General features: G+C 36.9%; 3 protein-coding genes across 5 annotated transcripts; 1 reads left to right on the forward strand and 2 right to left on the reverse strand.

The window, feature by feature from the left end:
- Nucleotides 1–4926: 4926 nt before the first annotated feature.
- On the reverse strand, nucleotides 4927–10066 carry LOC109056317 (mitochondrial fission regulator 2-like). Of its 3 annotated transcripts, none has more exons than XM_042750327.1 (8): nucleotides 9936–10066; nucleotides 9080–9238; nucleotides 8833–8937; nucleotides 8021–8145; nucleotides 7617–7819; nucleotides 7050–7272; nucleotides 6789–6972; nucleotides 4927–5396 (listed from the first exon to the last, which is right to left on the reverse strand). In XM_042750327.1, the coding sequence occupies exons 2-8, from the start codon at nucleotides 9149–9151 to the stop codon at nucleotides 5352–5354; spliced, it is 957 nt and encodes a 318-aa protein (XP_042606261.1). In that variant the 5' UTR covers nucleotides 9152–9238; nucleotides 9936–10066; the 3' UTR covers nucleotides 4927–5351. The 3 variants fall into 3 exon arrangements, with proteins under 3 accessions (XP_042606261.1, XP_042606259.1, XP_042606260.1); XM_042750325.1 differs by having other exon boundaries at nucleotides 7050–7299; XM_042750326.1 differs by having other exon boundaries at nucleotides 7050–7299; nucleotides 9900–9938.
- Nucleotides 10003–13078, forward strand: LOC109056331 (armadillo repeat-containing protein 1-like). The gene is made up of 7 exons (XM_019073544.2): nucleotides 10003–10157; nucleotides 10850–11014; nucleotides 11143–11234; nucleotides 11757–11946; nucleotides 12057–12173; nucleotides 12267–12341; nucleotides 12440–13078. The coding sequence occupies exons 2-7, from the start codon at nucleotides 10850–10852 to the stop codon at nucleotides 12629–12631; spliced, it is 831 nt and encodes a 276-aa protein (XP_018929089.2). The 5' UTR covers nucleotides 10003–10157; the 3' UTR covers nucleotides 12632–13078.
- Nucleotides 13079–13157: 79 nt separating this feature from the next.
- Nucleotides 13158–21140, reverse strand: nlrp12l (NLR family pyrin domain containing 12-like). The gene is given in 14 exon segments (XM_042750340.1): nucleotides 13158–13858; nucleotides 13995–14168; nucleotides 14247–14420; nucleotides 15011–15181; nucleotides 15453–15626; nucleotides 15701–15874; nucleotides 16105–16308; nucleotides 16410–16583; nucleotides 16919–17092; nucleotides 17183–18985; nucleotides 19223–19324; nucleotides 19445–19546; nucleotides 19641–19815; nucleotides 21096–21140. Coding segments are annotated over 13 exon segments (3465 nt in total). The 5' UTR covers nucleotides 19670–19815; nucleotides 21096–21140; the 3' UTR covers nucleotides 13158–13848.
- Between the last annotated feature and the right edge of the window lie 293 nt (nucleotides 21141–21433).

Consider the following 21433-nt stretch of genomic DNA (forward strand, 5'->3'; position numbering starts at 1 on the left):
ACACCGACCCATGAATTTTCGCGGCCTCTCCCTTGCTTCTTTTTCCCCACTCATCACATCTCTGCACTGTAGATTGTTTTTCTCTTTCTCTGTAAAGTGGTCCTGTTTATCAGTTACATATCAGTTTCTGCAGCGTTAGTTCTGATTGCACGAGAAAGGCAATCCTTAAGCGCCCTCAAGTGGTTCTTTGATTGTTCATAAAGTTCGTCTTCAAACACAGAATCTTTATGTAACAGAGTCTGTATTTACTCTTTACCTTTTTTTTATTATGATATGTGCAGCAAGAGCTTATATTAATAAGTAATATGCACTTACTGGTATTTAAAAAATTCATTACAGAGACAATTTAAGTGAATATTTAATTGAATAAAAACGGAAAAAAATCAATATATATACATACATATACACATATATATATATATATATATATATATATATATATATATATATATATATATATATACATATATATTTTTAAAAAAAACTTTTTTTAACGCAAAAATATATAAAAAATATGTATGTCCCCTTAAACACTCAATGTCAATTTTATTCATCCTGATGGTGAATAAAAAAAATAGACTTCAGTATTTCAGTATATGTCAAAGCCGTGTCAATTATGCTATTGCTTCTCAGATGCAAGTATTAATAATCAAAAATGTCCATTAGTGTCTGGAAGAGAAATATAGATTTTCAAAGTGTAAAAATGTGTTTATCATTCTTTTTGGAAGTTTTAGTAGTACAGTTGCAAATTTATGGCCTAAAAATATAATTAAAACCTTTTGAAACAATGAAACCAGATTTTTTTTCCCTTCCAAAGGCTCAAACCATGTTACATTGTTCAAAACCTTAGAGGGAAAGCAAATAGCCATCCACAAAAAGATAAGCCAACAGATGCGGGCTGCGGTCAAAAATCACAGGGCCTGGGAAAACTTATTTCCTGTCTGGTAGCAGTGACAATTTATTTGCGGTATTAACAAATAGAAAAGGGGAGGGAAAAAACATCATCATTATCACCCTCCTGCTAAATTCTGTCAGCCTTAAGAACAAACAAACATGTGTTACGGAAACGTGGGGGTAATAAATTTAGTCCACAAGTTTCTCATTAGAGCAGGTGCATTTCTGAAGATAAACAAAAATAGAAAGCATATGCCAGATATAGCAGTGGGGGAGAGACTTTACACTACAATATTCCACTCTGAACACCCTCCTGTCAGGCCAGCATCACAACACATCTGACGGAAGCAAAGGATCAATCAGATTTTCAGCGTGTAACCATTTCCTGTCTCGGTAGACCAGCATATCCTCTCCATGATAACCTTTAGTGATTGGAAGGATGTGGTTTACAGACACAACAAGTTGCAATTATTCCATCCAGCAAGCATCCACCCACACATAGATACACTTGGCCTGACAACAACAATGTAAACACATGCTGGTGTGTGGAGGTTGTTAGGTCAGGGTCAAAGGTACACGCAGTGCACATCCACACTGTTTCACACACACAAAAAGTTTGCAAATGCATGCAACCATCAGTAGTTGTAATCAATAATACTTTTACTACAGAATTGATTTGTTGTTTACTGCTAAATTAGATGTTAAAAATATTAAAATAAATAACTGAAAAAATTGTTGAAATAACATAGCCAATAGAAATAAATAGAACATAGAAATAACATTGCAAAATATACTCTTTCAGGGTGATACAGGACCCTGTCAGGATTTATTTTGCGATAATTAATAAAGAGTGCTTGTGTTAGAGGGTATTTAAATAAATATAAAGAAAAGTAGGAATAGATCAGATAGTGCTAGTATTAGAGGGTCAGATATTAATATTATTAAAAAAAAAAAAAACAAGTAGATAGAATAGAAATAGAATTGAGAGTGCTAGTCTTAGAGGGTCAGTTGTTAGAGTGTCAAGGTTTTTTTAAATAAATAAAAGAAAACAAGTAGGTAGGCTAGAAATAGAATAGAGTCAAGTGTATACGTATACGTGATACATATACAAACCCATTGGGACAAAGTTGGGACACTGTACAAATTGTGAGTAAAAAAGGAATGGAATAATTTACAAATCTCATAAACTTATATTTTATTCACAATAGAATATAGATAACATATCAAATGTTGAAAGTGAGACATTTTGAAATGTCATGCCAAATGTTGGCTCATTTCATGAGAGCTACACATTCCAAAAAAGTTGGGACAGGTAGCAATAAGAGGCCAGAAAAGTTAAATGTACATATAAGGAACAGCTGGAGGACCAATTAGGTCAATTGGCAATATGATTGGGTATAAAAAGAGCCTTTCAGAGTGGCAGTGTCTCTCAGAAGTCAAGATGGGCAGAGGATCACCAACTCCCCAAATGCTGCGGCGAAAAATAGTGGAGCAATATCAGAAAGGAGTTTCTCAGAGAAAAATTGCAAAGAGTTTGAAGTTATCATCATCTACAGTGCATAATATCATCCAAACGTTCAGAGAATCTGGAACAATCTCTGTGCGTAAGGGTCAAGACCGGAAAACCATACTGGATGCCTGTGATCTTCGGGCCCTTAGACGGCACTGCATCACATACAGGAATGATACTGTAATAGAAATCACAACATGGGCTCAGGAATACTTCCAGAAAACATTGTCGGTGAACACAATCCACCGTGCCATTCGCCGTTGCCGGCTAAAACTCTATAGGTCAAAAAAGAAGCCATATCTAAAACATGATCCAGAAGCGCAGGAGTTTTCTCTGGGCCAAGGCTCATTTAAAATGGACTGTGGCAAAGTGGAAAACTGTTCTGTGGTCAGACAAATCAAAATTTGATGTTCTTTTTGGAAAACTGGGACGCCATGTCATCCGGACTAAAGAGGACAAGGACAACCCAAGTTGTTATCAGCGCTCAGTTCAGAAGCATGCATCTCTGATGGTATGGGGTTGCATGAGTGCATGTGGCATGGGCAGCTTACACATCTGGAAAGGCACCATCAATGCTGAAAGGTACACTCACCTAAAGGATTATTAGGAACACCTGTTCAGTTTCTCATTAATGCAATTATCTAATCAACCAATCACATGCCAGTTGCTTCAATGCATTTAGGGGTGTGGTCCTGGTCAAGACAATCTCCTGAACCCCAAACTGAATGTCAGAATGGGAAAGAAAGGTGATTTAAGCAATTTTGAGCGTGGCATGGTTGTTGGTGCCAGACGGGCCGGTCTGAGTATTTCACAATCTGCTCAGTTACTGAGATTTTCACGCACAACCATTTCTAGGGTCTACAAAGAATGGTGTGAAAAGGGAAAAACATCCAGTATGCGGCAGTCCTGTGGGCGAAAATGCCTTGTTGATGCTAGACGTCAGAGGAGAATGGGCCGACTGATTCAAGCTGATAGAAGAGCAACTTTGACTGAAATAACCACTCGTTACAACCGAGGTATGCAGCAAAGCATTTGTGAAGCCACAACACGCACAACCTTGAGGCGGATGGGCTACAACAGCAAAAGACCCCACCGGGTACCACTCATCTCCACTACAAATAGGAAAAAGAGGCTACAATTTGCATGAGCTCACCAAAATTGGACAGTTGAAGACTGGAAAAATGTTGCCTGGTCTGATGAATCTCGATTTCTGTTGAGACATTCAGATGGTAGAGTCAGAATTTGACGTAAACAGAATGAGAACATGGATCCATCATGCCTTGTTACCACTGTGCAGGCTGGTGGTGTAATGGTGTGGGGGATGTTTTCTTGTCAAACTTTAGGCCCCTTAGTGCCAACTGGGCATCGTTTAAATGCCACGGCCTACCTGAGCATTGTTTCTGACCATGTCCATCCCTTTTTGACCACCATGTACCCATCCTCTGATGGCTACTTCCAGCAGGATAATGCACCATGTCACAAAGCTCGAATCATTTCAAATTGGTTTCTTGAACATGACAATGAGTTCACTGTACTAAAATGGCCTCCACAGTCACCAGATCTCAACCCAATAGAGCATCTTTGGGTTGTGGTGGAACGGGAGCTTCGTGCCCTGGATGTGCATCCCACAAATCTCCATCAACTGCAAGATGCTATCCTATCAATATGGGCCAACATTTCTAAAGAATGCTTTCAGCACCTTGTTGAATCAATGCCACGTAGAATTAAGGCAGTTCTGAAGGCGAAAGGGGGTCAAACACAGTATTAGTATGGTGTTCCTAATAATCCTTTATGTGAGTGTATATCCAAGTTCTAGAACAACATATGCTCCCATTCAGACGTCGTCTTTTTCAGGGAAGACCTTCCATTTTCCAACATGACAATGCCAGACCACATACTGCATCAATTACAACATCATGGCTGCGTAGAAGAAGGATCCGGGTACTGAAATGGCCAGCCTGCAGTCCAGATCTTTCACCCATAGAAAACATTTGGTGCATCATAAAGAGGAAGATGCGACAAAGAAGACCTAAGACAGTTGAGCAACTAGAAGCCTGTATTAGACAAGAATGGGACCACATTCCTTTTCCTTAACTTGAGCAACTTGTCTCCTCAGTCCCCAGATGTTTGCAGACTGTTATAAAAAGAAGAGGGGATGCCACACAGTGGTAAGCATGGCCTTGTCCCAACTTTTTGGAGATGTGTTGATGCCATGAAATTTAAAATCAACTTATTTTTCCCTTAAAATTATACATTTCCTCAGTTTAAACATTTGATGTGTCATCTATGTTGTATTCTGAATAAAATATTGAAATTTGAAACTTCCACATCATTAATTCTGTTTTTATTCACAATTTGTACAGTGTCCCAACTTTTTTGGAATCGGTTTGTAACACTGTCATGGCAGACGGCGATTATCGGGATATCAGACTGCTTTATGGTGCGACTAAATAGTCAGAATCAAGTATTCCAGAGAGTTGTATAATAAACTGGATTATGTAATAGTGCACACTTTGGACACATTTAAAAGGCATATAACTTGTTTAATGCTTTTGAGTGTGATAATGCATTAGCACTTTGTAGAAGAGGATGATAACACATGAGAAACATGGATGAACACATTATTAGCAAACCAAGTACCATGACTGATATTTTGTTACCCCAACTAGGCTTAAAAAAAATCTGTATAAAAAAGAAGCATTGCATAGATCAGAGTAGACCTTATTTATATGCTACATTGGTAGCTGAAAAAAAAATTAAACTGTAGCATCCTATGAGATAATTAAAATCTCAAAAATATGCATAATGTACTCAGATGGAGGCCCATGTGATTAATTCAGAAAGGGGAAAGAGAAAGCGAGAAAGTGCAACCAACATTAAAAAGAAACATGTCCGTCACGTCAGTCCATGACACAACTTTGTTCCTGAAAGACTTTAAGGTTGAGGGTCAAAGGTGAATGCGTCCTTGGCTGCGTCTGGTGTGAGGGAGAATCTGTAAACCAATACAACACTAAAGTCACAATGCATTCAATGCAAAAGCACACAATGCATTCTCATTAAACTGCATTTGCAGCTAAACTTTATAGCAAAACGTCAAAGGTTCTGTCCAAGTATTGTGTAATAGTACTAGAAACCAAACACTGGTGTGGCAAAGATTTGGAAAGTGGGGAGGAAAATCTCATTAGAAGATGAAGACCACAAGTATTTCAAAAACGCATACTGTGATCAGAGAAAAAAAAAAAAAAGAATCATTAATGGCCATAAATGCTTTTAATAGGATTTTTTAAAAACCTGATTTAATGTTCATAAACTGCTTAGTGCTAGGAAATGTGTTCAGTCAATGCTGAGGTGGCTAGTTTGCACAGCTTTAATGGACACAGTAATGAAAAGTCGCCCTCTGCTGGTCAAAATTTAAAACTATGAAGTTTTTATACAGATATATTCCCTTAGTGGTTCAAATGAGATTTCCTCTGCTATTATTGCACCCTGAAACAGGGTTCGAAAATCCTACCTGAATCCTGCTACCAGCTAGTTTAACTTCTATTTCCCAGGTTGGGTTATCAGTTTTTTTTTTTTTTTTTTAAAGGCACTCAGAAACCCCAATCCTACCTCTAAAATCTGCAATTCATTTACTTATCTATAATCTAAGGAAGTCACTACTCGGAAGCAACAGTAACTGTGTGTACATGCACAACAACACAAAGATAAAGATCAAACATCTGCTTTTTCAAAAACAAAAAAAAAGAAAATATGAGAAAATTGTGTTTTGACCAGATTTTCACTAGTTTTTATGTAATTATTATTACAAAAAAAATATTAAACAAAATCAGATAATTTTCTATTATTTTACTATTAAAAAAAAAAAAAACAATAATTTTGTTGTTAACTGTAAAATTGCAATACTAATATTAACGGTTGTCTTAATGTCTTCATTTTTTAAGTTAAACCATCAAGCTTTTGGTGAAAGATTTTGGCAAAAAAATGCAGGAAGCCTTTAAAGCTTCTCTTTTGTTGACAACTAACAGTTTATAATCACTTCTCATTACAAACTTGGGAATATGATTTGCATGTTGCATTCGCAAATGCATGTAATAAGCAATCACGTGTAAAAAAGAGCACAGTGCCATGCTTCACTCTGAAACATGCAGCACATATATTTATTTCATTAATTCACAGCCTTTGCAAGGTAATAATTGCACCAAGTCATACTGTGATTTTGGTTTTGTTTCTATTCATCGTGCAGCTCTACTAACAGGAAAAAAGTTCGCTGTGGTGATTGTTTTTTGTTTTATTATTAAGCATTGAGTACTTTGCAGTATGATTGGATTTAAAAAAAATAATAATTATACAGGAAAAAAAAAAAAAAAAAATAGAGTTAACCTACCCTGGGAGTATCTGGGCTGCTGAAAGGTGAGGGTTCAGCTGAGCAGTTCTCTTTACCAAACGAATCGTCCCTCTGTTTGTGTGCAAACTTCCTTTTCAGTGCTTCGGCTATAAGAGCTGCCGGATCAGATGAAAATGCTACACCTTTACTTCTCCGTCTCCTCACTGGCGTTCCACCTGGAGATCTACAAATACAAATGCATACTCAGTACTGAACTTAAAACGCAGCTGTGCTTAAAGTTTGAGCATGTTAAATCCATACCTCTCCACAAAGCGTAGTTTGACTTGATTCAGGTCTTTCAGCACCTCTAACATTGAGGGCAGGGCAGCAGGTGGATCACACTGTGCTAGTTTTTCTCTTTTTGCTGCCTTTCTTTGTCGAACCACATCTGACACGGACACCTCCACGCAGCTGCCCATAGCTGGAGAAGGAAGTGGTGGTGGAGGTGGAGGACGACAGACAGGAGTGGAGGTGAGGACAGGAACTGGAAGAGGAGTAGAGCCGGTAGTAGCTGGAAAAACGGAAGGTGCAAACCTGGTGACCAACTACAAAAACCGTCTTACCTCTGTGCTTGCCAACAAGGGTTTCTGAACCAAGTACTAAGTCATGTTTTGCTTGGGGATCAAATACAAATCAATTTCTAACCTTTATATAATGTGTTTTTTCTTGATTTTTTTGGTTGATATTCTGTCTCTATCCATTAAAATAATTAAACCTACCATAAAAATGACAGACCCTTCATTCTCTGTAAGTGGGCAAACTTACAAAATCAGCAGGGGATCAAATAAATATTTTCCCCACTGTATAGAAATTCATAGTATATGTTACCTGCAGGAGCAGTGACTATCATAGCAATCTGTGCTCGCAGTCTCTGCAGTTCCTCTTCCAGAGCTGAGATCTTCTGCAGGGCCTCTGGCTGGGTGCCCTGTCCCAGCACCCTACATCCCCTCTGAGCCGGGACAGACACGGACAATCGACGTTCAGACCCCAGTGAGGGAATCTCAAAAGCTTCCCTCAACGGGACGACATTCCTGTTTTAAACATGGTAAGATGTGATGACACTGAACTTTCTCCATAAACCAAAACTTATACGAAAATACCTCATACAGAAATCTCATAACAGGTGTAACTTCTGTTCAGAAGAATATAAAGCAATCTCATACAGATGCTGTCAGTGAGCTATTAATAAACACCAGACAGTTGTGTTTATATGGCTTCTGATGTGTGACTACCTGAATTTAGTGTGGCTGTCCCCTTCCTCCTCCACCAGCCAAAGCACATCCTCTAAAGTAGGAATGGCTGGCTTGTCCACCGTCACATCAGTATGGCTGTGTCTATTGAATGTCTGCAGAGGAATTTGAAACGAAGAGTAAGAACTCATTAGTAATGGTGCTCTTAAGTCCTTCAAAGCCTTTTACATGTGAAGAGACTTTAAAGTGCTTTCTTAAATTCTTATTAACAATTCATATCAAGTGAAGACATGCATGTCCTGTATACAAGCATCCATTGCTCTTGTGTCACTAATGAACCAACCATAAAAGAGTTATACTTCAATCTGAAATATTTTCCTCTGATGTGCAAAATTTGATTTGATCAACAGCTAAACAGCAGCTTTGAGATTTAAGAAAAATAGGAAACTGCTTGTTAAAGGTTAAGTTAAAAGTGTACTTGCTATATGGACAGATTTTTATTATTTTTTTGATGTCAACATATCCATGCACATAGTGTCTGTCTTTATCTCATTGTTATTGTTTACATTGGCTGTTGTAATTGTTTTTAGTAATTGAAATTATAAATAAATAAGCTTAAGTTTTCATTTTTTACAACTGTTTATTTTTTTTAATTTTTTTTTTAGAAAAATTACTAAACTAAAAAAAGGAAGAAAAAGAACAAAATTACTACAACCTATATCAAGATGACAATAAAAATAAAATAAAACTAAAAACTGTTGGGTGTATCATTTTAGTAATATTTCTCAAAAGTACTCAGAATTAAAAGAAAAAAATACTGAGTACAAATAACACACAACAGAACACGTGTTTACCTGAAACCGCTGCCGAGGCTGAGGAGAGAGGGGAAGGTTTGTCCCAATCATACGGACTATGCTTCGGTATTGTCCACAATATGTACTGTCCCATACTGGAACCAACTGCAACAACACAGAGTTCACAAAGATGTACAGTTAAAAAGCTGCACTTACAACCATACTGTAAACCAGCCTGTAAAATTATGTTATTTGTTTTAATAATATATGCAAACATATTTGCATACTAAATTAGTTTTCGCTTTACCATGTCAGGTGGCACTCCAAAGAATTCCAGGACGCATCTCAGCAGGTCAGCGATGTCCTCCAGCAAAGACATTGACTGTATTCCTGTGTGCTTCCACTCTGGATTTCTGCTGACAAATGAGCCGACAACAATCCACTGCACCAAACTCCTCCACGTGACCTGAGGGATCAAATCAGCTGCAGTCCATTCAATTCTGTAGCGAAAACGCCGTTTAAAGCTGCAGTCGGTAACTTTTGGGGCTCGCGTCTGGCGGAAGAAAATTGTAGCCGGAGCTACTTCTCTCTGTTTAAATCTATGGCGAGTCACGCAGCGTGGCCGACCCCAACCAGACTAAAATAGTCCGAATATAAATACTTATTATAGGTGTACCGTGGTGATTCATGATGTACTCGCTCATTATATATATTTTTTACATTTTCAACACAAAACAACACTGTGGCACAGCCCTGCGCTGATTGGACCAGAAGAACCGGGAGCGGTGGATTTTGTTTATATTGGAGAGAAGTAGCTCCGGCTACAATGTTCTTCCGCCAGACGCGAGCCCCAAAAGTTACCGACTGCAGCTTTAAATGTGCAACGTTAAATTTTAAACACTGAGGAAAAACTATCAGAATCAATGCGAGAGATGGAGGCGTAATTAACCACAGCAATAATTAACTGTCAGCATCAACAAAGACTATGTCCGGCATCAGCCAGTAACGTTAATCTCTTATCGCCGGGTTCGTGAGAACACGCACGTATTTCAAATCTATGCATGTTCATCTGCTCTTAATTTAAACACATATGCATTGTATTATTACAAAATTTAGCTTTTACATACAATGCCGATTTATTTCATGCGTATTTGTCACCTTACCTCTTCCTCGTATCCTTCCCGTGCAGGTAAACTCAAATAACGCTCGTTGCCTGAGAGCGTTTGTGATTGGTCCGGAGAGAAGGGCTGGCGCCTGTAGCCAATCGGCTTGAAGGTTTAGGAACGTCATCAGGGGCCTTCAACCAATCATTTTGTTTAAACAGAAGCAGTGGAAAGTTTTGTATTTTGAGTGTGCTGTGCGCTGTTACAAAATAAACGGTGGTGGTGAGTAGTACATTGTAATTTTATAATTTAATTAACATATTACACGAAGTCGGTTTTTATGAATGATGTATAAGAAGGTGAAAATGAATAAAAATGGATTCGCTCAATTACAGGAATGCACATTTACATTAAACTCAAATCTAAATTCCAGCGATGTAGCTTTCATACTAACAGACTAACGTTACTACTGTTAGTGTCTTCAGTTTTTGTGCTGTAATTGTTTTTATGTCAACTCATTTAGTTTCATCCGGTAATATTAGTGGCCAAAATGTACTTTTGAAAAGTGTATATATATTTTTAATATAATTGAAAATGTATGCGCCTTGGTTTTCGGTGGACATTTACGCAACTGATGTAAATGGTCACGTGACAGGAGATGTTGCTATCTTTGAAAGATGTTGCGTGTGTGTGTGTGTGTGTTAAAGTTTCATAAAACGAAGCACGTAAAACATATCATAATACTCCTACAAGTACTACATTATTTAGGACATATACTATTTAAAGGACCTATTATTAATGTACCATTAAAAATTAGTCTCATATACATAATGATCATAAAAGTGTCCAGTAGGAAAACCAAGAGATATAGTTTTGAATAAATTAAAGTATTGGATCGTGTTTATTTTTTAAAGTGAATCTGTGCAATCATATATGATTCAAGTAATTAGTTTTCATATCTTTTTTTGTTTCAGATGTCCACAAAAATGATGGACACGTTATCAGTAGTCACACAGCTGCGGGACCTGGCATCAGAACCACAGAATCGGGAGGCGATTGTTCAGGACCGGGGTTGCCTTCCAGGACTAGTGCTGTTTCTCGACCACAAAGACCCTAAAGTGCTCTTTGCCACCCTCCAGGTACACCCAGAACTGATTTGTCAGTGCAAAAAATCTTGTTAAACTGATAAAGAGCCAGTTGTGATAATAAATTGTTTAATGCTTTGTATGTTTCTTGTACTGAGCTCTTAAGGCTTGTGTGTCCTCAGACATTGCGGTACCTGGCTGAATCACCCCGCAACTTCAACACCATGAAAAATGAGCTCGGCATGATGGTGAGCCTGGAGAGACTGATAGAGAGGTGATTTTATTTATTGGAGGATAAAATTATTTATTTTAAGATATTAATATTTTTCTTTTTTTTTTTTTTTTTCGGTTTTCATTTTAATTAGTTGGTTTTAGTATTTATTTATTTTTTACTTTTTTTTTTTTTTAATGTCTATAGTCAAAATTGTCTATATCTATGTTCTTTATGCCAGTTAGTGTCTTTGATATACTATTATAGCTTTTATTAATATTTTGATCTGTTTTTTTATATTTTTATATTTATATTTTTGTCTATATACATTTTTAATTAATTTTATATCAGATTTATTTATTTTAGAACAAGTTAAACTAAATGAGAAATGTTGCAGCAAACACATTTAAGGTTTTTAATATTTTATTTCATATTAATGTTTATTTCAAGTAACAAATTATATATATATATAATTTTTTATTATTTTTTTTTTTTATTTTAAAGCAGGGTTATTATGGTTAACTAAAAAAAAAATCGTAGGTTTTTTTTTATGATTTATTTATGTCCCTTTTCTACTGTTTGAAGGACTGGTATGACGACTGATATTACAGACCTTGCAAAAGAGGTGTATGGTGTGTTGAGTTCTCAAACACAGAGACCGGCTTGTCAGACTCCAGAGCAACAGAAGAGGAGGAACAAACCCCAGTTCTTCATCAACAGCTCCAACAAGAAAGCAAAATCAGTTACCCTCCATATACAAGGCTTAGATGGGGCAGTATGTACCATAACAAAGCTTTCACACATGCACTTTGTTGACCTTAACTGGAGTTTTCTCATATTTATGCAGATTACAGAGTAAAATCAGATGTTGCCTTGTGTTGACAGGATCAGAGAGGTGTGTGTGAGGAGGCCCTTTTGAGAGTCAAAGGAGTAATCAGCTTCACCTTCCAGATGGCTCTGAAGAGATGCACGGTACGCATCCGTGCCGACCTGTCCACTGAGGTACACAATATTCCTCTTTCTGTAAGGGGAGAGGCAACTAATAAAAGCAGATTTGTTTTCAAGAAATACTAAAAGCAAATATCTTTTGTTTAGAGTCTGGCCTCTGCTATTGCTGCCACAAAAGTGCTTTCAGCTAAGCAGGTCTTGAAAAATGAAAATGGAGAAGAGGTGGGTGTTTCTGTTGCTTTTAAGTATGTATTTAAATATGTTTTAAAGTGACCCATAACCTTCTGTTATTTATTTTCATGGCTGTGCTATGGTTACAGGTTCTCATTCCACTCAGCACCTCTTGCTCAAAGGTAGAAGAGAATTCCCACCTGCCTGATTACCTGCCAGAGGATGAGAGTCCGGAGAGAGAGCTGGACCGCGCTGTGTCCCGTACTGGTGCCAAACAAGACACCGGTGGCAGCTGGCTGAACACAGCAGCCAGTTTCCTCACTAAAACCTTCTACTGGTAAAGCCTGAGTTTCACAGACCTCTCTGGCTGAGTTTGGACCTCAACATTTTTAAGACATCAGCCTAGAAGAGCAAGTTGCACCACTATTGGAGCATTAAGCATTAATGGAAGGTCGGGAACTGACAAATGTGCTTTATCTTCTAAAGGTGTTCAATTTATAAGCAAATATCTGAGATGTCCGCCTTGTCACAACTCTGTATTGATATATATAGATAGATGTTGAATTCATGTTGTAAATTTATATGTGTTTATGAAAACATGTCTTTCCTCCCTCTCAGGATCCAAAATGTCCTGTTTCTGCTGTCAAGTTTGTCTGTTGTATCATCTTCCTGATTTCTTGTAAATATTTCCATTTTGGTGTCTTATCTATCAATGGAAACAACTGAAAGATAGGTTAAATGTTTATTGCTGTTTTGTGTAAAATAAAGGTTTGGAAGGAAGAAGTCAGTACATGTTTTTGTACTGATTATGTAAGTGTTCAAAATATGCTTTCATGTTGAAAAAGGTGAGTGAATACAGATGCCCACACCAAATAACTTTCTCTTTTAATTCAGTTGTATTATGGTTTATTGATACAAACAAAAAAGTTTTACATGACTTTAAACACATTTTGTAAATGAATGACATATATAAAAATGTAACTTAAGGTTTTACATTATAAATGTCTGACCACACACACATTAAAAAATAAAGATAGCATTAATTTAAACTACATAAACAAAAACATAACCAATTAAATTTATGCAAACAACCTTCCTGATTGCTTTAGACCTACATCTTGTAATGACACAGGGTTTGCATAGTTCAGTGGAAAAAGTGTCAATGACCTTTACAGTTAAGAGGTTCTGAGCCTTTTCTTATGAGTTATAAAAAAATATGCATTGCACACCTTGGCCCATCTTTTAAAAACAACAGCAGTTCATCAGTCAACATGAAACACTTGTAACTGTACATAGTACATATTAGTATCAAATGGAAAGCATAGCTTTGTATAACCAACACTAATGCAGTGCAATTGACTTCTCTGCTCAGTAATTCATACTAGAATATAATAGTGCAATATAAGAAGAATATAAATAAAGGATTTAAAAATAAAACATCTGAAAGCATCATATAAATTACCAACAAGAAGTGCCTTCATCAGTGGTGAGGTATGGCAGCATTCTGCTACACTTTCATCAAATGTTGATGTGTGTTGTGGTACAAACAGGCCTGATTTTAATACAAGCTGGAAAGACAAAAGAAAAGGTTTATCAAATACATTATTACATAAAGCTCAACACATGCAAATATACAATTTGAGTGTTTTGTAAGACACACTGTTGCTGTTATGCTGTCAGGAGTTTATAACAGGAACTACTTACATAAGTTTCTCTAGTTTACAGTCTGGATCATCTAGCAAGACTGATAGTGGCCTCACGGCTGAATCTGTAAGATTGTTTTCACTCAGGTCCAGCTCTCTTAAAAGTGAGTGCTTAGATCTCAGTGCAGAGGCTAAAATTGTGCAACCTTCCCCTGTGACCCCACAGTTAGACAGCCTATACAGAAAAACATTAGTGACATATAAACAAAACTTCTCTGAAAGCATCTTTGAAAGGTTGTAGATATAGCATTACCCTAAAGTGTCCAGCTGACAATGTGGATTTTCCAGTCCAGCACAGAGGATTTCAATTCCCAGATCTTGAAGATTATTTACTCCTAAATTCAGCTCTCTAAGACTTGAGGATTTTTCTTCAAGAGCTGCAGCCAGTGAATCACAGCAGGCCATGGTTAAACCACATTGACTCAAACTAGGGAAAACAATGATATAGTAGCATTTTACTACTATACAATTGTATACGTTTATAAGAAGTATCTTTTGCTGGCTGTACTTATTTGATCAAAAGTATGGTATAATCATTAATACAGTAAAGACCATAATATTGCAAATTATTATAACAGTTTGAAGTTACAGTTTTCTATTTTAATAAATTTTAAAATTTAATTTATTCCTGTGATGTCAAAGCTGAATTTTCACCAGCCATTGCTCCAGTCTTCAGTGTCGCATGATCCTTTAAAAATCATAATAATATGCTAATATTTGCTGCTCAAGAGACATTTCTTCTAATCAGTGCTGGAAAGACTTTGCTGCTTTTTTTTTTTTTTTCTGAAAATCTTTTCTTCCCAGGATTATTTGCTAGATAGAAAGTTCAAATTATTTGAAATAAACTAAATAAAAAATACAAATAATTAAATAAACATCTGTACTTCCACTTTTGATCAATTTAATGCATCCTAATTTGTAAAAAAAAAAAAAAAAAATTCTTTAACAATTATTTATACTTAACATAGTGTATCTGATACATTAGAATGTTAATTAAAATATATGTACAGAACCTACTCTAATTTCATAATGTTGCTGTGATTCCTCAGGACAGGAGAAAGGAGCCTCATCCCTGCGTCTGTGAGCTCATTACTGCTCAGGTCCAGCTCTCTCAGATACGACAGGTTTGAGTTTAGAGCGGCAGCGAGGACAGCACAACCGTCCTTTGTGACCCCACTGTCTCCTAAACTGTTATGAAAGACGTGTGTTCATAAAATGCTCTTGTTGTTAAAATATTTAAAACTAGATTCATAATTTGCTTAATAGAATATGTCATCATTCAGCATCCAAATAAAAGAAAAACCAACTGACATCAATATCACATTGTCACTGTTGATTGTAATTAGAACCTTAATCTTAAATTGAATACAAAGTATGAGATTTACAAAAATCAACAATAGTTAGTACACCTAAGATTGAAATTACCTGCATAGCACTATGATAAGAGTCTACTGCTCACCATAACATCTCCAGCCTACAGTTGGAAATCTTCACCACTTCAGCAAGTCTTGATACACCGAAATCTTTTATGTGGTTCTGTCTCAGGTCCAGCTCTCTCAGATGAGTTGGGTTAGAAACAAGAGCTGAGGCCAAATCATCAACACCCACCCCTGTGATCTCACACAATGCCAACCTGAAAAGACAGGATATGCATCAAGAGTTTGCTGAGGGTAGGATATAAATATACTGCAGATTTAAAACCCTTACCTCAAAATCTCTATTTTACAGTGAGGGCTTCCAAGTCCATTCGAGAGCATTTTCACTGCTTCATCATAGATTGCATTGCCACTCAGATCTAAAGCTTTCAGAGTAGAGAAGCTGGACCTCAGAGCCGAAGCCAAAGACTGACAGGATTTCTCAGTGAGCAAACCGTAACTTAGCCTACCGGTTGAAAAATTAACATTTAGGACATATGATAAAAAATAGTAGCTATGTCTTTGAATGAAGTCTCTTATGCTCAGAAAGATTCATTTGATCTAAAATACAGGAAAAACAGTAATATTTCGAAACCTTATTACAATTTTTCTAACGGCAAATTTTCAGCAGCAATTACTTCAGATGTCAGTTAACGGCAAATTTTCAGCAGCAATTACTTCAGATGTCAGTGCTACATGATTCTTGTAACAATGTAAATGTCTTTGCGTAGTTTTTCTTTTTTTTATAGTGTATGCTTTTTAACAGCTGAAAGCTTCTCCACTCCATCATCTCCTGGGTTATTCCAGTGCAGATCGAGCTCTCTTAAGTGTGACGGGTTGGACAGCAGAGCTGAGGCTATTGCAATGCTGCCCTGAGTTGTAACTCTGCAGTCCTTAAGTCTATGAATAATGCAATGACAAGCGCTCATGAGGACCAAACAAATTGATATCTTCTGATGAACTAAAGTGGTTTGAAGAGGTTTAATTCTATTGCGACTGACCTCAGTATCTCAAGTTTACAGTGCTGATGCTTCACGTAATTGGCTAAGATCTTAATTCCTGCTTCTCTCAGACTGTTTTCACTCAGGTCCAGCACCCTAAGGTTTGGAAGGTTTGGAAGCAGTCCTGTTTTAAGAATAGAGCAGCCACGTGTGGTGATTCTGCAGTATGAGAGCCTGAGGAAAGAGTAACACGTCACGTGATGTGTTATAGTACTAAATATTAATTTACAACTACAATATGAAATCATTTTGTTGAGGAAATTAAAAATAATTTAAATATGCTTAAACATTTTCATGACGTATGCTTTATTGGGTTTTTTATATTTAGTATTTTCAAAAAAATCAATAGGCAAAAACATTTTAGAGAAATGTCTTAATTTTAGTACTCTGGTTAGGGTTAGTTTAGCATCTTGTTTCCCTCCAAATATGTAATAAAAGCATTAAAATGATCAAAAGTGACATTTATATTTTTTTAATAAGATTTCTATTTCAGTGATTAAGAACTTTACCTCAGTTCCTCTAAATTACACTGTGTGTTTTCCAGTCCGGCTGTCAGAAGCTCCAGGCCTTTGTCTCCAATGGAGTTATTGCACAGATCTAGCACTCGTACATTAGAAGAGCTAGAGCCAACAGTGGAGGCAAGAGTTCTACAGCATCTCAAAGTAAGTCCACAATTATCCAGTCTGGAATATAATGTGAACGTAATAAATAAGACACACAAACACACACATGTGACTTCAATCAACATAAAAAACACCAAAACAAAAACTCACAGCGCAGTTTCTGAAGCTTTGACCACTGGCAACAATCTGGTGAGGCCTTCATCCGATCTGATATACTTCTTCAGGTCAAACACATCCAGCTTCTCTTCTGATGTCAGTAACACAAAAACCAAAGCAGACCACTGTGCAGGGGACAGTTTAGAAAAATGCCCTGAGTTCAGGAACCGCTGGACCTCCTTGACCAAAGAGAGATCATTGAGTTCATTGAGACAGTAGAAGAGATTTATGGACTTTTCTGGCACGGACATCTCCTCTATCATTTTCTTGATATAGTCAACGGTTTCCACAATGCTCTGACAGTCTCTGCTACCAGACTGAGAAAGCAAGCCTTGTAAAAGGCTCTGATTGGACTCCAAGGAAAGTCCCAGAAGGAAGCGGAGAAAAAGATCCAGATGTCCATTCTCACTCTTTAGAGCCTCGTCAATGGCACTCTTATGCAATTCAAACAAGGTGGTCTCGGTAAGCTCTTGATGTTCTTCATGATCAATGACGTTGCTGTGGTGGACCTTAAACATGTAATACACATACAGGGCTGCCAAAAACTCCTGAATGCTCAGGTGGATGAAGCAGTAGACTTTGTTCTCAGTTAATGCAGACTCCTCTCTGAAGATCTGTGAGCAAACTCCTGAGTACACCACTGCCTCCTTCACATCAATCCCACAGGCCATCAGGTCTTCCTCATAGAATATCAGATTGCCATTTTTCAGTTGTTGGAAGGCTAGCTTACCTAGCTTTAAAATCCTTTCTTCATCCTCCATGCCTGGGTTGTGCTCTTTGGTGTATCTCATGTTTTTCGCATGGGTTTGGATGAGAAGGAAGTGTGTGTACATTTGAGTAAGAGTTTTGGGGATTTCTTCATCTTCTGCTGTGTTGAACATTCTCTCTAGTACCGTAACGGAGAGCCAACAGAAGACTGGTATATGACACATGATGTACAGACTTCTTGATGACTTTAAGTGTGTGATGATACGACCAGAGAGGTGTTTATCACTGATTCTCTTGTTGAGGTATTCCTCCTTTTGTGGGTCATTAAACCCTCGAACTTCAGTCACCAGGTCGATATACTCAAGAGGGATCTGACTGGCTGCTGCTGGTCGAGATGTTATCCAAATGAGGGCATCAGGAAGCAGATGGTTACTGATGAGATTGGTTAGCAAAACGTCAATAGAAGCTGGCAGAGTTGGGTTACTCAACTTTCCGTTATTCTGGAAATCCAAAGGAAAGCGGCATTCATCCAGACCGTCAAAGATAAAGAGAACTTTTTGGTTTTCGTGATTATCTGCAGAGCCTGTTTCCATTTTGAAGTGTTGGAGAAGCTCAATCAAGCTGAAATGTTTCCCTTTCATCAGGTTCAGCTCTCGGAATGGAAGTGGATACACAAACTTGATATCCTGATTAGCGCTGCCCTCAACCCAATCCAGTATGAATTTCTGCACTGAAACTGTTTTCCCAATGCCTGCAACACCCTTAGTAAGCACACATTTGATGGGTCTGTTTTCTTCAGACGATTGTTTAAAAATGTCATTGCATTTGACTGGAATGTCCACTGTGGTTTTTCTCCTCAACGCTGTCTCAATCTGTCTCACCTCGTGTTCTTTGTTGACATTCTCACTTTCCCCTTCAGTGATGTAAAGCTCTGTGAAGATGTCGTTCAGGAACGTGGGATGTGATTGTTTGGACATGTCATTGTGAATGCACTGAAATTTGGCTTTTAGTCTTGATTTATATTCTTGCTGGCACTTCATGGCTGAATTAGAATGGACGGTTAATTCAGGAATATTGTTCTTGTGAGACCTGTGAAGATACATTGACAATCAAAGTGTATGACTGGACCCTGATGCAGAATATACTGCTGTCCTAAAATTTGTGGTCAGATAAATTAATAACTTTATTCTGAAAGGATGCTTTAAATTGATCAGTAAAGGCAGTAAAAACTGACACTGAAGACTGGAGCAATTCAGCTTCGCCATCACAGGAATAGGAAGTGTAAATTATGAGACATAATGGACACAGTTTGTATAAATATCTTACTGTTGCTCAGTGGCAAAGTCTTCAAAATTAAAAAAAATTGGTTCAGTCATTGATGCCTGGCTTTTGTTTGACACATCATTCAGCTTTCTCTGCTTACCAAACTCAGAAAAAAATATAGGTAAGCTGTATTTATGCATTGCATGCGGCATGTGAACATGAAAAGTCCTTTTAAATTATGTTTAACGTTCAAATGTTCAGTATGTCTAAGCAGATGTTACATACCTTTGTACTGAAAAAAGAGGTACTCTTTTCAAATCAATTGGATCCAGCATAGAATTAGCACTTTTTAAAGAAGCATGGCTGTGCTGATTTTCTGATGCTGTCCTTGAATGAGAGACAAAAAATGTTTAGAAAATACATTTGCTAACTCATTTATCTCATAAATAATGGAAAAGACATATAACCACACTTTTCTCACCGTGGAGTGCTTAAATCTGGCAGATTCATTAAAATGCAGTTGACCAATCCAAAGTTTTTCTTTAGTTAAACTTAATGACAAAGCTTTTTTATTTTTCCTCTAGGAAAACGGACCAAAAATGAAAACAAGATGATTCAGAGAGTGTTATAAAATAATTGATAAAGGACAGGAAAACCTAGGAAACAAATACACAAGAACCGATGATTAAACAAGACATGTCTGGACACAGTGAAGGAGTGATTACTGAACAAACACATGACATGGATTAGAAACGTGAACAAAATAGACAGGAAAAAGATAAGACAAACACAGAATGTTACAGGTATAATATGTAATACTAATTAATAATCCACATGAACTTTCAGTAAGAGATTCTTATCAAATCTAACTATGTATCCAAGTGTGTTCAAAATAATGTATGACCTAAGTATACTGGCGTGTGGAGGACTTTCTCTTAATCTATAAATGGTGTGTCATTTCAACATCAATGTTGCAATTTACAAAACACAGCAAAGAAATGAGGAACCACTAAGTTAAGTTGGAGAAGTTAACCAGTTTCGTACATTCATGTGGGTTTTTGTTTGAAACAATTTTTCTGTGGTTTAATTGTGTACGGCATTTTATGAGTGACCACACGCTGGTGAGGCTGTGATAACTGCTGTGATTGTTAGCTCTTCAGCATATTTAAAAAAATTAATTATATATATATATATATATAAGCAGAGAAGCATGACTGTATATCCATGTACACTTAATGCCATGTGATTTTGAGAATATCACATGCCAAAAAATCACCACCGGTAGTTGCATCATACCTCTGTATCTTGGATTGCTTATAGAATAACAGTAACAAAACTGGTTGCCTAATCAGTAACTACACTTTGGATTGATGTGTTATGTAGGTGACATTTGCTTTGAAATACGCCATTGTGTAATTAAGCTAAGAATCACGACAATACTAACACACCCAGTTAAAGAATTTGACATTTTTATTGCCACCCTTGTTGTCATTGTCAGTCTAAAGTGGATGTAATCTAATTAAAGAACGCGTCCCTTCTAATATCAAGCATTCTAAGCAAGTATTTAATGTAATCTATTATTTCATTCAGTTTTGTAACGTTACCGCAGTGATGCTGATGAAACGGTATCTGACTCAGTAAAATACGGATAATTATATGCTACCGCAGACTGTGACAACGTTTAAAACGGAACATCCAGTAGACTAGAAACACTACTAACAATCGAAAATAATAAAGTATTAGTAATTAAAAAGCATTTAGTTAACAGTCAATGTAATGACTGTTTAGTTTATGCTGTAACTCCCAACCATCATCGTCTGTAAAATTTAAATATACCTTTTAAACGTTAAAGTTAAATTCACCTATTCGTATAATGATTTATGTCAAGCCCATAATCTTTTATCCCATTTGTTTAAGAAGCTAATTGTGTACTTACGAACAAGCCGAGTATATTTCCAAACGTCTCGCTCATTCTACTTTCGCTTCAGCGATTTCGCGCCTGTCAGTCAATGATCACGTGGTCACAAAGGGGCGGGTCTGCGCTTAGCTTACTGTATATCATGGTTCAGGTTTTTGCACGTTGATCTGTTCTTTCAAACTGTTTTCAAAACCTTTACAAAACTTTAGTGTCCCCTGACCTTTAAAAATACTGTTTCTACTAATAACTAATATAATTTAATAAAAATCAATAGCATTTGTTTTTTTAAGGAAGGGAAATGAGCTATGAGCTCACCAAACTAATTTTGCAGTCCATGTGCTATATTTACAATCATT

The sequence above is a fragment of the Cyprinus carpio genome, chromosome B23, assembly GCF_018340385.1.
Source record: "Cyprinus carpio isolate SPL01 chromosome B23, ASM1834038v1, whole genome shotgun sequence".
Classification (NCBI taxonomy): Eukaryota; Metazoa; Chordata; class Actinopteri; order Cypriniformes; family Cyprinidae; genus Cyprinus; species Cyprinus carpio.

Bases quoted from the DNA above. Each gene is read 5' to 3' on its own strand.
- LOC109056317 (XM_042750325.1), bottom strand. From the start codon at position 9,151: ATGTCTTTGCTGGAGGACATCGCTGACCTGCTGAGATGCGTCCTGGAA. The intron at 8,938-9,079 runs GTAAAGCGAAAA...GTGTTGTTGCAG, and splicing joins TTGGAGTGCCACCTGACATG to TTGGTTCCAGTATGGGACAG. The intron at 8,146-8,832 runs GTAAACACGTGT...TCTTCGTTTCAA, and splicing joins AGCCTCGGCAGCGGTTTCAG to ATTCCTCTGCAGACATTCAA.
- LOC109056331 (XM_019073544.2), top strand. From the start codon at position 10,850: ATGTCCACAAAAATGATGGACACGTTATCAGTAGTCACACAGCTGCGG. The intron at 11,015-11,142 runs GTACACCCAGAA...GTGTGTCCTCAG, and splicing joins TGCTCTTTGCCACCCTCCAG to ACATTGCGGTACCTGGCTGA. The intron at 12,342-12,439 runs GTGGGTGTTTCT...CTATGGTTACAG, and splicing joins AAAATGAAAATGGAGAAGAG to GTTCTCATTCCACTCAGCAC.